Genomic DNA, 13,713 nt, shown 5'->3' with positions numbered 1-13,713 from the left:
TGTTAGAGTACCAATAACGAATAAAGAGAAAGATGTCCACCAATAGTGGAATGGTTGAATAAATTATAGAATATACTATATATATTTTTTGAATAGGTAAATCTATGCATATTGACATGAAGAGATTCCATCAGCCAGGATACATTGTCAAGTGGGGTGGGGGCAAAACCAGTGTATAAATATATAGAAAAGCATCTGGGCCCTGCTGATGTGGCTCAGTGGCTTGAGTGCTGGCCTGCCAACTGAAAGGTTGCTAGTTCTATTCCCAATCAGGGCACCTGCCTGGGTTGCAGGAAATTTCCCCAGTTGGGGACTTGTGATTGATGTTTCTTTTACGCATTGATGTTTCGCTTACACATCCATTGATGTTTTTCTCCCTCCCCTCCCCTCTCCCTAAAAATTAATGAAGTCTTTTAAAAAATAGAAAAACGTCTGGAAGAATATATACCACACTGTCAAATGCCATAATACGCAAGGAAAGGAGAAACTAGGGAGGGGAAAGATTTACAACACCAACAAGTCATCACTGAATTTATTTTATTTAAAGGTATTTATGTACATCAAATACACACTGGGTTTTGTGCAGTTTGGTTTGTCTTCCACGCTGGCATGCAACATTTTGGCAGCGGTTAAGTGGGCAGGCCAGGTGCCCCTTACAGCGACCCTGGCTCTCTGAAAGGAATGCAGTGTGTGTGGCAGAAGGAGGAGGAGGAGGAGGAGGAGGAAGAGGAGGAGGAGGAGGGAGATGTAGAGTGAACCTTCTGCTGAAGGCTTTGTGTGTGTTGTTTCTGGTTACTGTAAGTGTATCACATTTCTCTCATGTCTTGCTAAAGAGAAGGCTGCTTCCTCTGTCACCTCTCTCCTCATCTGCCCTCCACCTTCACATTTTCTTGTGTGCCACATTTGGTGGTAAGATTACATAAAACCCATTGGATTCTTAAGTGCCCTCCTGGCAAATATTAGCACAAGTCTATAGGTGCACATGTGTCCTCGTCCTCCCCAATTGGGTCTTGGAGATAGGATGGCTCAGCCACAAACTCTTACCCTCCCTGCTGTGAGTTGCAAGCTTGGGACAGGGAAGTCAGACTGAACTCCTTTCCTCAGAGCAAAGGTTTCCGAACTACTCTGCAGAACTCTCAGGGTCTCTCAGGACTGTCCCAGGACTCCCCCATGAATGAATGGAGCATTTACCACCAAACAAAGTAAACGCAAACCACCCAGGTCTGTATCACTTTTAGTTACTTCTTATACTAGGGTTCTCTATAGGATTTGTTTTGAAAAATGTTTGAATATCACTACTTTGGATTGATTCCACATCCCTCTGGTATTTCCCCCTCGTATTTCTCCTTAATTTGTAAAAGGGGCACAACAGAGAAAGGGAGAAGGGACTTCTTTCCTTGAAGGAATCCTGGGCCAACACGGCCTGTATTCACTGACTCGCACTCACACCGGTTTCTTTCCTGACTTAGAAACTAGGGGATAGTTGCCCGTTGCTGGGGGATCCTGTTCTTCCATCCTAGGCAAGACTGAATACTTGGGCACCAGGCTTTCTTGATTTACACTTCTTGTGACCACCATTCTCTATCCCTGCAGTTACCTGGAAAACCACCTTAGCACCATGTGGAAGGAAAGGCCATCTGAAACCAAAACAATAGTCCTATCAGTTAGATGGAGGCCGAGGGGCTTGGGAGAAAAGACTCCCCCCAGTTCACACCCTGAGGTTGCTTCACTTCTGGAAAATCTGCCCTGCCCCTTTCTTTAAAGTGCACTTACCAGATGGGGACATTATAGAAGGAACTCTTTGTAAAAAACATTTTTTTTAAATGTATATTGGCTGAAAGGCAGGCTCCAGTATGAAAGGAAGGCATCTCAAGATAGATATTTTGCCATTGAACTGGAAGCCCCCAAACCAAAAGGTGGAGACGGGAAGAAATGCAGCCCCATGTGGGACAGAGAAAGGAACCCAGCGCATCACCATGGCAAAATATATTTATGAGTTTCCAAGGCTGTTTCCCCTCAAACCTAAAGAAGCAATCATTTGACTATGCTTGCCTATAACTGCTACGAGAGAAAGATGAGCGACCATTTGTCAGACTGTCAGGAGGGTCTGCCTCCTCAATCTTTCAAAATATTTGAAAACAACTCTAGGTTCTAGTCAGGAGCTCTGGGGTCGAGACCATCAAAAGGAGTTTTGAGGAGAAAGGGAAGTGGTCCCTTGAGCGATCCATGTTCTCGGCCATCCAGGGGAGAACAGGAAGAGGGAGGCCAAAGGCAGACTTTGAAGGGCAGGGGTGCATACCTGGAATCCCTCGGTTTGGGTGAAAGGTGAATGAAGAAAAGTCTACATATGATTTAGTAATCCTTCCATTTTACCCTCCCCTGTGCTATATGTGAAAGAAGAGGGAGGAAGAATCTATTTCTGTATCTTTTTATGATGCTAAGACATTCTCCTGCTTAAGGCTTCGTGTGTGTGTGCATGTGTGTGTGCATGTGTGTATATGTGTGTGAGGGGTCACAGCCCTGTAGCTTCCATTTTTCCTTTTATCATCTTCATGACTAATGCTACGCATGTGAGAGACGCATATGTGAGAGAAAGAAGAAACATTCGCCCTCCGTATTTTCCCAAATAAGGAGGGTATACTATGCTCAGAAATTGCTAAATACATCATTAGATACTTAGAGAGTGAGACAGAAGAGAGAGACATAGCAGCAGCTTTTGATATATAGATACAGAGTACAAAGAGATACAGAGTAAGAGAAGACATCAAACATAGTACAGTCGAATAACGAGGGTTGGGGAGGGAGTTAGCATCAGAGACCACAGGTTTGCAGCATGCTGAGAGAAGAGGCCTCAGTCCCTCTTAGAAACTGGAGAGAAAGAGAAAGAGGTTGTGAGCAACCCACCTGCAGCCCAGCCACGGAACAAGAATAGCATTGTACAGACTGGTTTGTGTGCAGTCCTGTTCCTTTAATTCCAACAACCGGACACCGCCCTCCTCACCCCTCCCCCTCCACCCCCGGTCTTCCTAACCCGTCCTTCCCTATTCGACTCCTCTGCTTCTCATGCCTTTCTGCCTGTGTGTGCCTGGCCTACTGTTCTGGAAAACCCCTGGAGAGGGCTCACTCGGATGCAGCCCTTTAAGAGACTGGCTGCGTTTTCTCCTTTCTAGTTCTCCAAGGTTCCAAAGTGGGCCATCAAACAGGACCACAGCACCCAGGTCTGGGCCCCGAAAGCAGCCACGGTAGAAGCTCGGTGACACACAGGAACCAAGAGGCAGGCGCCTGTGCTGCTGCAGGAGAGGACGGGGGACTGAGGCGGGGAAGGGAGGGGAGGGCTTGCGGGCGGGGACGCAGCTGTTTTCCACCTCCACTGGGCAAGATGAGAGAGGGATGCTAACACCGCAGCTGAATACACAAAAAGTCGGACTGCTGGGCATTTCCTAAAACTTACTGGCAATACACAGACGAGGAGTATAGGACACGGGTGCAGGAATACATGGAACATCTCTTTTACTGGAGATGTCTTAGAAAATACCCATCCACCCCAAATTATTTTAGGGCGGAGGCAGAGGGAGGGCTGAGATGATCTCCCAAAGTCTCTTAAAATCTATTTCGGTCCTATGACCAGTGTGTGGCTCTGGCTCCACCCTCCCTTTCTCACTTCTTTTGACATGTGGCAGTGCCGCCTAGTGGCAGAAAGGCAGTACTGTGGTTACTACTACAACCAAAAGGAAAGTGTAACGGGGGAAGGGAGGTCAGTGTCCAGAGGACGTGGGGCAGCACAAATGTGGGCCCTAGAAGGGAAAGGCAGGAGTCGAGGGACAACAATGTAGTAAAAGCTTTGATATGATAAAAGAAAGAGCAGAAGAAACAAAGAGGCCGAGGGCAAGAAAGCAGGTAACTTGAGGCTGGTCAGAGGAAGCGGCCTGAAGCTACCTGAAAGTGCAGGTATGCAGCCGCCTTGGGGGAGATTAGCTGGCTGCCGTCTCTTGGTGGAGAGGGAAAAGCTTGGCCTGGTCCTCAGCTTCATAGCCGCATGGCAGGTCACTCCTGGAAGAAGAGACCCAGCTAATCACAGCACTGTCAGCTCTGTATAAATGAAAGCATTCCTGTCACTTGGTTCTAGTGGCATTCCTATGAGATAATGAAGGGCAGGGACTATTCGGATCTTATAGGAATAGAGGGAAAAGTAAGGCCAGAGGGATGGAGCTGACTTGCCCAAGGTCACAAAGTTCCCAGAGGCAGGAGAGAAACCAGGGCATCAGGTGCCCATGGCATTTCCCCAGGCCCATAACTGGAATGGGGAGAAGCCACAGATGGGACTGGAGGACAGGGTAGCATTCTGCACCGAGGCAGGGGAGGGATGGGATCTCTTGTACAACAGGGCGAAGGCACACAAGATTGATCCTCATTTCCTCTTCCTTCCCCAGAAGGCTCCGGGGAATCTCTAACTAGGGCATGAGAGAAATGTAATAATTTCCTCTGGTCCCACCCAGAGAACCCGCGAGTAGTGGGGACTGGTGTACCTGTTGTCGTTGATATCTGTGGCATTTCCTGAAGAGATCATCATTGGGAAGGCAGGATTAGAGGAAGAAAAAAGAAACTGGGCATTAGTGGTAGTCTCCCCGAATCTGTCTCATCCAAACCCCTTGGAGGGAACGGTAACAATCTTTGGAGTACAGCTGCCATCCGAGTCTCTGGGACTCTGCCTACAACCACCCCACATTGCAGCATGGTTTTGTCTTGAGAAAAAGCCTCCCTGATCCCTCACAAAGGAGAGGGGAAGGGGTAAGACAAGGAAGGATGGAGACAGGCACGGTAATAGGAGGACTCTACTTATAAGAGGCCAAGACCCTGACAGATGAGCTGTGTTCAAACTGTAGGTACAGTCATTCTTCTTCTACTTTTCAACTTGTCCTGGGGATCCCAAAGGCTGTGCCCCCATCTTTCTCACTCACCATTGTCCATGTTGGCCTTCTGGTACGAAGCCAAGGGGCCGCCAGAAGACATGGCCCCACTGCTGGTACAGGAGTTTGCAAAGCTGGATGGAGCAAAGGAAAGATGCAGCCTCTGGCACCCACCCTCCATCATGCCAAGGACACATCCACACACCCTCAGGGATGGGGCCATACATCCCTTCCCTCCCCAGAGAACAGAAAACAAACATGGCCACAGGCTCAGTAGGCAATGCCCACTTTCTAAGGATTAATGAGAAAGAATCAATGCAGCTACTTAGAAAAAGAATTAGGTCTCACCCAATTAACTGACCCAACATTATGCCTTACAGAGTGCAGAGCGCCTTGGGTGGGGCTCCGCCCTTGCCCGCGGTCACTCACTACATATCTGAGGTGGAGCCTGGTGCAGCCTGCAGGTACAGATTCTGGTAGTTCTGGAAGAGGCTGTTGGTGTAACTGATGCACTCGGGACTCCGGGTGCCATAGGGGTTGGTGGGTGAGGACGCCGGGTAGTGGCCAGGCCGGACGGGTTTGGCTGTGACAAAGATGGAAAAATGACCTTGAGGATGCTTGTATACTCTGTAGTTGTCTTGGTCCCTGAGGTCATTTAGTAGTTGGAGTTGAACTGAGTTGCTTATAAGATAATTCACTTTTATTTTTTGGGGGGGTGATGATGGGGCAGGTAGAGAAAGAAAACAACAATCCAGTTGCTTGACACTCAGCAATTTGCTGAATTTCCCCAGGTGGTCCCCACACCTTGCCTACCGCCCTCCATGCCCCACTCACCGATCTGGGCAGAGTGGCCCCTCTTGCCGGAGCTCTTGTACCGAACGGCCTCCTTGATGCGGTCCACCTCCTGCTGGTACCGGCGCTTGTCCTTCATGGCGCCCTCCTTGGCCTCCTTCAGTGCACCCTCCAGGGCCTTAACTCTCTCAGCCGTAGCCCTAAGTCGTTTTTCCAATTTAGGAAGCTCACAACGCAAATCTGCATTGTCACGTACCAGCTGTGGGGTGAGCCCAGGGGAAGAGGTGGAAGGAAAGGCGAGTGACCCAAGACAGAGCCAGCAGTGCAGTGTGGGGTGCCAGTGGGGAGAAAGAATAAAGAAAAACCAAGTCAGAGAAGACAGAGACCATGTTGCGTTTCCTCGAAAGCCTCGTTCCCTTGACCAAACTTGCTGTTTTAGCCAGTTCTTTCTTCTCCCTGAGCAAATGATGGTCAGGCATTGTACAAAGTCACACTGTTTTCTGGGCAGCAAAACGTGCCAGCTCCACTGTAGCCAATCTGTCCCCGTCTCCTCCTGGCCTCGACTCACCCCACCCCATATCTTACAGCTTGTGCCAAACCAACAGCCCCAGGGTGACCATGGGGATGAGGTGCCCCTCACTCAGACACGGCTTTATGGGCATGCACAGGGCAGGGCAGCGAGAGCACTATGGCAGTTTGGAGGGTGGACATGGCACTGAGAGCAGGTGAGGTACAGTGCAGAGCAGGAGCAGAAGCTGGAATCCAGGAGCCCCCACCTCACACCCAGCCCCACACAAACATACACACGATGCCCCACAGGAAGGAAAGAAAATGTTTGAGGTTCACAAACATTTGTGCTCACTACCTTCACCGTCAAAGATTTTCTTAGCTGTCCCTCCCCCATTTAAATTAAGCTACTGTGGGGTGGCAACCACCCTGCAGCCAGAAAAGATGTCCTGATCTTTTTACAGGGTTTCACACGTGTGACCGGGGGGGGGCACTATGGATTACCAAAGGAGCTGGCCGTGGAAGACAGCAGGGAAATCAGCGTCGCCGGGAGTGCTGGGAGGAAGGGCAGAGCTAGAAACACTTCTGTGTCCCTTTAATTTTGGACAATCTACAGATTATAAACAGTGTTTTGCTGGGGCAATAACTTAGCTTAATTAGTAATAGGGGTATAACCCTGGCTATTTAAGATCTGGTTAATGGAGGAATTTCTCTATCTCTCTCAATTTCCTCTCTGTCTGCTATTGAGGAGACAGATAGGGAATTTTGAGGAGTTCTCTATGCTATTAGTGAGTACCTTTTGGTCTTTGGGATTTGGAGCAGAGGCAGAGGCTTCAGTTGGGGGTAAGAAAACAGCCTGTGGTTTCCTAACATTTGCCACGACACGCATGAACCTGGGGGACGTTATGCTAAGTGAAACGAACCAGTCAGCAAAGGGCAAATGCTGTAACTCCACTTCCACGAGGCAGTTGCAGTAGTCGAATCAGAGACAGGAAGTGCGATGTAGGAGCCAGGGGCTGGGGGGACCAGGGGAGGAGGAGTTACTGTTTAAGGGACAGAGTTTCAGGTCTACAAGACGAAAAGAGCTCTGGAGACGGACGGCGATGATGGCTGCACAGCATTATCAGTGTATTTAATACCAGCGAATGTACACTTAAAAATGATCGAGGTGGTCAGTTTTACGTTATGTGTATTTTACCACAATAAAAGAGTTGGGGGAAAGGCGATATAATATGCATTTAGATAGAGAGGGAAAATGAACGCACAGAAACTATAAAGAATGGCAGAACTGATAACAAATGATTCTTTCAATCTTCCCATAATGTTGTCATATTGTTTTATAATAAGCAAAGGGAAGGGATGGTAGGAAAGCTCTCTGCAAGCCCAAATAAAACAAATAAACCCTTAAGACTCTCACTGGGCTGCAGTTCTGGGATTTTTGTCACTATAAAAAAACAACACCAGTGTCCTGTGTATTTACTATACATGCTGGGCATTGTACTGGGAGGAAAATGAGGTTGAGATCCAGTTTAGTGAGCACGTAAGTTTAAATGGAATGTTAAAGTGGATTTGAAAGGAGGAGAATAAAGTATAGGTTGGGGTTTATTTTAGGAGTCAGTTAGGAGAGCCAGTTGACACTGTCACACCTGTCTTCAAGGCTCAGCTCTTTGGCTCTGTCTGCACCAAACATTTCCTGTCCAGACTCCTTCCGGCTGCCCCATCCACCTCCCCGCCCCTACCTTTGAAACCCAGTCATCCACCTAAGGAACCGCGGCAGCAGGGAGGGGGACAGAGAGGCAGTACCTTAGCACCCAGGAGTTTGGCCTGGCCCCGACCAGGGGCTGTCTGCCCACCTAGAGGACATCACTGAATTTCTCTGCGTGCCTGCCCTGAGCCTAGGCAGAGGGAGTTCTGTCCGTGACAGAAAGTTCAACTTCCCCGGCTTCTTCTTGTCTTGCTGCTTTCTGTCTTTGGCTAAAGTCTGACCCATATCCCTTGTTACAACCCGGTGCCTCGGAAACCTCCACCAGTTCCAACCTTCCCCTCCAACAATGTAGGCCGGGGGTCCCACTTTCAGCAGAGGCAGGTTGGGGGCATAGAGAAGGGAAAATAGTCATGGCACAAAGAACCAGGTAGAAGTGGAACCAAACATGGGATAGAGAAGGGTTTAGTGGGAAAGTGAGGAAGACATGCAAGGAGATTTTCCTAAATCCAAGGGGCCTCCGAGGATTTGGGATCCCAGGCACCTGGCCTTAGGAGTGCTCTTCACCCCTCCCCCCCATTCTTACCTGTTTGTGAACCTTTGTAAGCTGTTCCAGGTTGTTCTCAAGAAAGGAAATCTTCTGCTTTTGGGAATGAATCCCCCCACTGTCCTCGGGCTCCATTTCTGCACTCTGAATAAAGACAGAGGGGAAGATGTGGCTGTCCTGAAGCCAAACAGATCCCGCCAAGACCAGGCCCAGCCAGCTGACCTCAGACCAAAGGGCTGGAGGGACCTGATAACAGGAGGAACAGCGAGGGTTGGGAAGAACCCGAGCGAGGATGGCACTCACTTTCTTGACTCGAGTCGTGACGTCTTGAACGAACAGCTTGCGAAGGTTGTGGAGGGTCTGGAGTTCCCGGGCCTGGAAAGAATGATAAAAAACTGGGGTAGCCAAATACCAGGCCAGCCTTTTCACCCTGAAATTCCTGGAATCTTCGGTCTACCCAGTCAAGTGAGCCACTCATCCTTCAGGAAAAGATGTGTCCTGCTGGTGCTACAGACTGACTTTGCAGAGGGCGGGAGGGAGGAGGTGAAGCACCCGCCCTGTTAGCTCAGCACAGTGGAAGCTACTCACAACGGTCTCCTCCAGACCCTTGAGGTCCTGCTTGGACTGCTCGTGCCGCTCATACAGAAATCTGGAGGAGGAGGGGAACAGAAGGCTCTCTCAGGACTCTCCGCCCCGCTCCATCCCCTTTCCATTTCTTTATTACTTATCATTCAAGTTACCCATGTTCACTATGCAGAAATTAGAAAAGGGAAAAAAAGGTAAGGAAGGCGAGTTTCACAAAAAGCTCATGATTCTACTCCTTACAGATCAAACCACCGATAACATTCTGATGTCCACCTTTCCCCACTCTCTTTTCTGTGCGTGTGCATCCCATATACACTTTATGGGATCGGGCCGCTCACACTGCTTTGTAACCTGCTTTTTACACTTAACAGAGCACCACGCACATCTCTCAATGTCAGCTAATATTCAATAGAGGTCATTTCTGAAAGATTCCTTTTTTATTTTCCCTCCCCCATCCCATCAAATTATTCTGGTGAGCCCTCTGCTTCCTGTGGTCATCACATTCACATCTGTACTGCAGAGGCTGAGCAGCCGTCTGAGCCCGTGGGGCCGCCGGGGTGCAGGCGGACCCGGGCACTCACGTCAGCTCCTGGAGTTTGGCGCTCTTCTCATGTTCTTCATTCTTCAGCTTCTCGTAGTCTGCCTGAAGCTTCTCTAGCTCTAACTGGAGCTTCTGATTCAGGCTGCAGAGGGCAAGAGGTATGGCGAGAAATAAAGAATGTGAGTGATGGCGAAAGGGAAGGCCAGCCCCTCAAGCGTTTTCCCTCTTGTATGAGTGAGTCCAGTTAGAATTGGTGCATCTACCTTCAACTATCACAGGCAAACTCAGGCCACTGTACCCTGAACTATACTCATAAGAGCCTCAAGGACTGGGACCAGGCCTTACTTCTTGTACCCCCTTGAGCTGGGCTGCAAAATCATGTCACATTTGGGAGAATGGCACATGGAAGTTAAAGACCAGGATCCTGGGCCAAGAGAGAGCATGTGAGTAGGCACAGCTGGGCAAGAGGACCGGGTGGAGACCAGAGCCACCCTTGGAAACTTACTCTTTGAGCTCATCAATGGTCTTCTGCTTCTCATTGATCTCATCCCGAAGCCGGGCCAGCTGCCGGTGATGGGCCTCCCGGTGACTCTCCATTTGCAGCTCCAGGGCCTTCTGCAAACAACACCCCGTGTTCAAAGCCAGACTCCCCAGCACCAGCTCGGTGAGGACCAGCACAGCCCTGCCAGGCCCCAGTCGTCCCCACTCCTTCCCCACTCGCCTTCACTTCATCTGCATCCTGTGTGTCTGGCTCTTTGTCCTTCAGGGCCACTTCATGCACAGTTTCTAAAAGAGGGAAAAACAGCTTACACCACATTCACTCCACCAGGAAAAGCTTCACATTTATGACCAGGCCTTCAGGCAGGGCAGGGGACATCTACCCAGGATGGGCCCACACAGGGAAGTCCTTCTGGGTTAGGACAGTCTAATTTGACATAGCAGGGACAGAGGACAAATAAAGTGTTTATGGTTCATGCACAATAAGCTACATGCAAAAGCTTGCTAAGTGGCATGTAAGTTGGTCTCCATGGCTTTGGGGGGGTGCTGTCGAGTGGTTTCTTTCGATGTTTGCCACTCTCCCTCCCTGACCACTCTGGGATCTCAGATCTCAGAATCGATGGGTTGGAGGTTTAATAAGGCCTCACCCTGGGCCTGGAGCTTGGCCAGCTCATCACTCAGGGAGTCATAGGACTCTTCCAGGTGCCGCTTCTTTAGCTCCACGCTCTGCATGTATTCTGTGAGCGAGCGGATCTTGGCCTCGTGCTGGTGGGGGAAGGGTTGGTGAAAGTAAGAAGATGGATGGAGCCAAGGCTACCACAGACATCTGCAAACTCCTGCTGTCTCCCAGGCCCTCTGCTCCTACTATGCCTTCCAAGAGGAATGCAAAGTCAGGAGCTATGCTTCTAGAGGGAGCCTTTCTTGAGACCCCATCAGCTTGGAGGCCAGTATTCCCCCTGCACCCTTTACTTCTCTTGCCTAGACCTCCCCTCCTAACCCAAACTCTTCTGTCCTTGACTTCAGTTAACCCTGGGCCCTTGACATAGAGGTAGATGCTAGGAGTTTTATCTCATACCCACAGAGTCACCCACCTTCCCCCGTGGAGCTCACCTGGGAGATGAGGAGTTGGCAGGACGAGAGCTCCCGCCCAGTCACTTCCATTTTGCGATGACATTCGACTTGGAGGTTCTCCAGCTGCCGGCACCGCTTGACCACAGACTTGACCTCTGATTTGATTTTGCTGATGTAGAGCCGGGCCACAGTGAACTCCTCCTCGATGGCCCCACTGATCTCCACCGGCTGTGGGGGGCCAGAGACAGAGGCGGTGCTCTACTACAGGAGAGCTTCTGTCCATTCCCTCCCACTCAGCCCATCCCCGCACACACCCACGTGCGCAGGGACTCAGGTGGGACAGGTGTTCTCCAAACAGCTTTTAGCAGCTCTCCATCACCTGACATTTCACGCTAAATCCCTCTATCTGTACTTAAAGACCCAATTCTGACAGTCACCCTCTTCCATCTTAAAAGGAATATGATTTTCTTTTGCAAACTGTTCTGCTTGATCGCCCAGATGGGTCGTTGTCCCTGCCACAGATTTGTATGTATCATTCCTAACTCTGTGTCCGCCTCTCTAAATCCTGCTATAATCACATCTCCATTGCTACTTTTTTTTTCCAAAGAGAATTTTAATAAGAATTTATTTGACAGGAACAAGTATAAAGGACACATGGACAAAAACTAAGGCGGGGGGGCGGGGTGGAAATGGGAGGGAGGTGGGGAATACTGAGGGGATGGGCTGGGATGGGAGAATAAGACAGAAAACTGTACTTGAACAATAATTAAATAAATTAAAAAAATTTATTTGAGCCAAACTGACTGCGTATGTCAGGGAGCAAGATCTCATATGTTCTGCCATTGCTTCTGTATTTGGCATACTTTAAAAGGTGTATTTTCAGTTGATTCTATGAAAACCTACACTTGTTTTCCTGGGTCTAGTTAGCATGTTTCCCGGATCTTGGCCCCTCGTTTTCATTGTCCCCAAGGGCCTGAGCTCTCCCATCTTGCATTTCCCGTCAATGTCCAGGACAAAAATGACCTGAAGAAAACTGCTGCCTCTTTCCCACTCACCAGCTTAATCTCCCCGTTGCCCACGATGACGCTGAACTCACTCAGGTCCTTCATCAGCCCATTCAGCACCTCAGCAATTCGTTTTCGCTGGTGTCCGCTGACCTCCTGTAGCCGCTGCAACTCAGACTCCAGGGACAGCATGGTGGCCTGGGGATAGCCCCTCAGGTCATCCCACCATCCTCTTCCCACTACCCTCCCCAGCCCGGGCAGAAGCCTCTCCCTCATGCATGACCCTGTAGGCTGCTGTGAAGACAATACAGGCCCCGCAGAAGGGCCTGGAAGAGAGAAGGGTCAGGAGGGTGAAGTGCAGTGAGCAGCTGTGGGAGGGTCTCACGACACACCGAAGAGCAGCACAAAGGTGCGAGCACAATGTGACCCTGAAAGGAAGCAATGGCCCCTTAGGCCATGGAGGATATTCTTTTGCCCCAGCTGGACACTCACCACCTTCTGAGACAGCTCATCCACCAGAAGCTGGTTCTGCTGGCTCTTTTCCTCCACTTCCTGAGACTTCTGGTCGTAGTTCACAGCCAGCTCCTCCAGGGCCTGCAGCACTTCCTTCACCTCATCCTTGGCAGCGTCATTCTCTGACTGCAGGTGGCTCAGCTCCCGCTGGACCTTCTCATTATCTCCTCGGGTGGACACCAGCAGCTTTAAGGGAGAGAGGAGGCATGTGAGCAGGTCTGCTGCCAGTGACCACTTCTGTGGCCCCTGTTCTCGGGAAGCTGAGCCCCCATACCCCAGCATAGCTCTAGGAGAGAAGCAAGGCCCAAAGTAAGAGTCAAGAGGAAGTGGGCTTTAGACTTCTCAGAAATAGGGCAACAGCCCTGGCTGGTGTGGCTCAGTGGGCTGAGCAAAGGCCTGCAATTTAAAAGGTCACCTGGGGGGTGTGCAAGAGGCAACCAATTGATGTTTCTCTTGTACCACACATCGATGTTTCTCTCCTTCTCTTCCTCCCTCCCTCCCTTCTCTCTAAAACATAAATAAAATCTTTAAAAAAAAAAGAAAAGAAAAAAATAGGGCAACAGGATGAAGAAGCACCTAGATGCCATAATCTGTGCTTTAAGCAAAGCCCTAATTAAGTGCCCAGAACTCTACAGTTTTGAGGGTGACTGAACCCCAGCAGAATGACCCTTCTCCCGTCTGACTGTAAAAAGGCCCTTTCTATGCCTTCTAGGGATGAAGACACCCCTCCTCTCACGTCTGGCCCTCCTCCCCGTTACCTCTTCCTGGTCCAGCATCTGCTGCTTGAGTTTCTCTATGAGCTGGCTCTGCTGGTTGATCTCATCGTCCTGCGAGAGGCAACAGAGAAAGACGGAAGGAAGGGAAGCTAGTCCTGCTGGTCTAGACTCACGGGGTTGAGGGGGAAGTAGGATCCTAATAGAGTCCGGATAATTTAGGTTTTGAGTTAAAAAAAAACCCATATCCTAAAAAGACGTCTTTTCCTCCGCTTCTTTCCTCAACTCCTGCCCTCATTTTTAAATTCCTTTCTTGCTGAAAGTTGGTATAAC

The 13,713-nt window shown here is 49.8% G+C and overlaps 1 protein-coding gene across 3 annotated transcripts in view; it reads right to left on the bottom strand.

The window, feature by feature from the left end:
- Nucleotides 1-552: 552 nt before the first annotated feature.
- The window catches only part of KIF5A (kinesin family member 5A), a 31,841-nt gene continuing 18,680 nt past the window's right edge, over nt 553-13,713 (bottom strand). Inside the window, exons 13-29 of one of the 3 annotated variants that reach the window (XM_037127094.2) lie at nt 13,426-13,494; nt 12,647-12,853; nt 12,206-12,352; nt 11,190-11,378; nt 10,727-10,844; nt 10,303-10,367; nt 10,087-10,196; nt 9,622-9,723; nt 9,044-9,104; nt 8,759-8,830; nt 8,495-8,599; nt 5,742-5,958; nt 5,337-5,490; nt 4,959-5,041; nt 4,527-4,554; nt 3,937-4,050; nt 553-2,868 (exon numbers count right to left, since the gene is read on the bottom strand). In XM_037127094.2, the coding sequence (XP_036982989.1) occupies nt 3,972-4,050; nt 4,527-4,554; nt 4,959-5,041; nt 5,337-5,490; nt 5,742-5,958; nt 8,495-8,599; nt 8,759-8,830; nt 9,044-9,104; nt 9,622-9,723; nt 10,087-10,196; nt 10,303-10,367; nt 10,727-10,844; nt 11,190-11,378; nt 12,206-12,352; nt 12,647-12,853; nt 13,426-13,494 (1,806 nt within the window). In that variant the 3' untranslated portion in view covers nt 553-2,868; nt 3,937-3,971. Of the gene's footprint in view, nt 4,051-4,526; nt 4,555-4,958; nt 5,042-5,336; nt 5,491-5,741; nt 5,959-8,494; nt 8,600-8,758; nt 8,831-9,043; nt 9,105-9,621; nt 9,724-10,086; nt 10,197-10,302; nt 10,368-10,726; nt 10,845-11,189; nt 11,379-12,205; nt 12,353-12,646; nt 12,854-13,425; nt 13,495-13,713 lie in introns of those variants that run through there. The other 2 variants (XM_037127093.2, XM_037127095.2) reach the window with 2 other exon arrangements.

This window comes from Artibeus jamaicensis, unplaced genomic scaffold (genome assembly GCF_021234435.1).
Source record: "Artibeus jamaicensis isolate MK-2021 breed Jamaican fruit bat unplaced genomic scaffold, CSHL_Jam_final contig_233, whole genome shotgun sequence".
Classification (NCBI taxonomy): Eukaryota; Metazoa; Chordata; class Mammalia; order Chiroptera; family Phyllostomidae; genus Artibeus; species Artibeus jamaicensis.
Note: the sequence above shows the minus strand (reverse complement) of the source record. Positions and strands in the feature narration are given on the sequence as shown.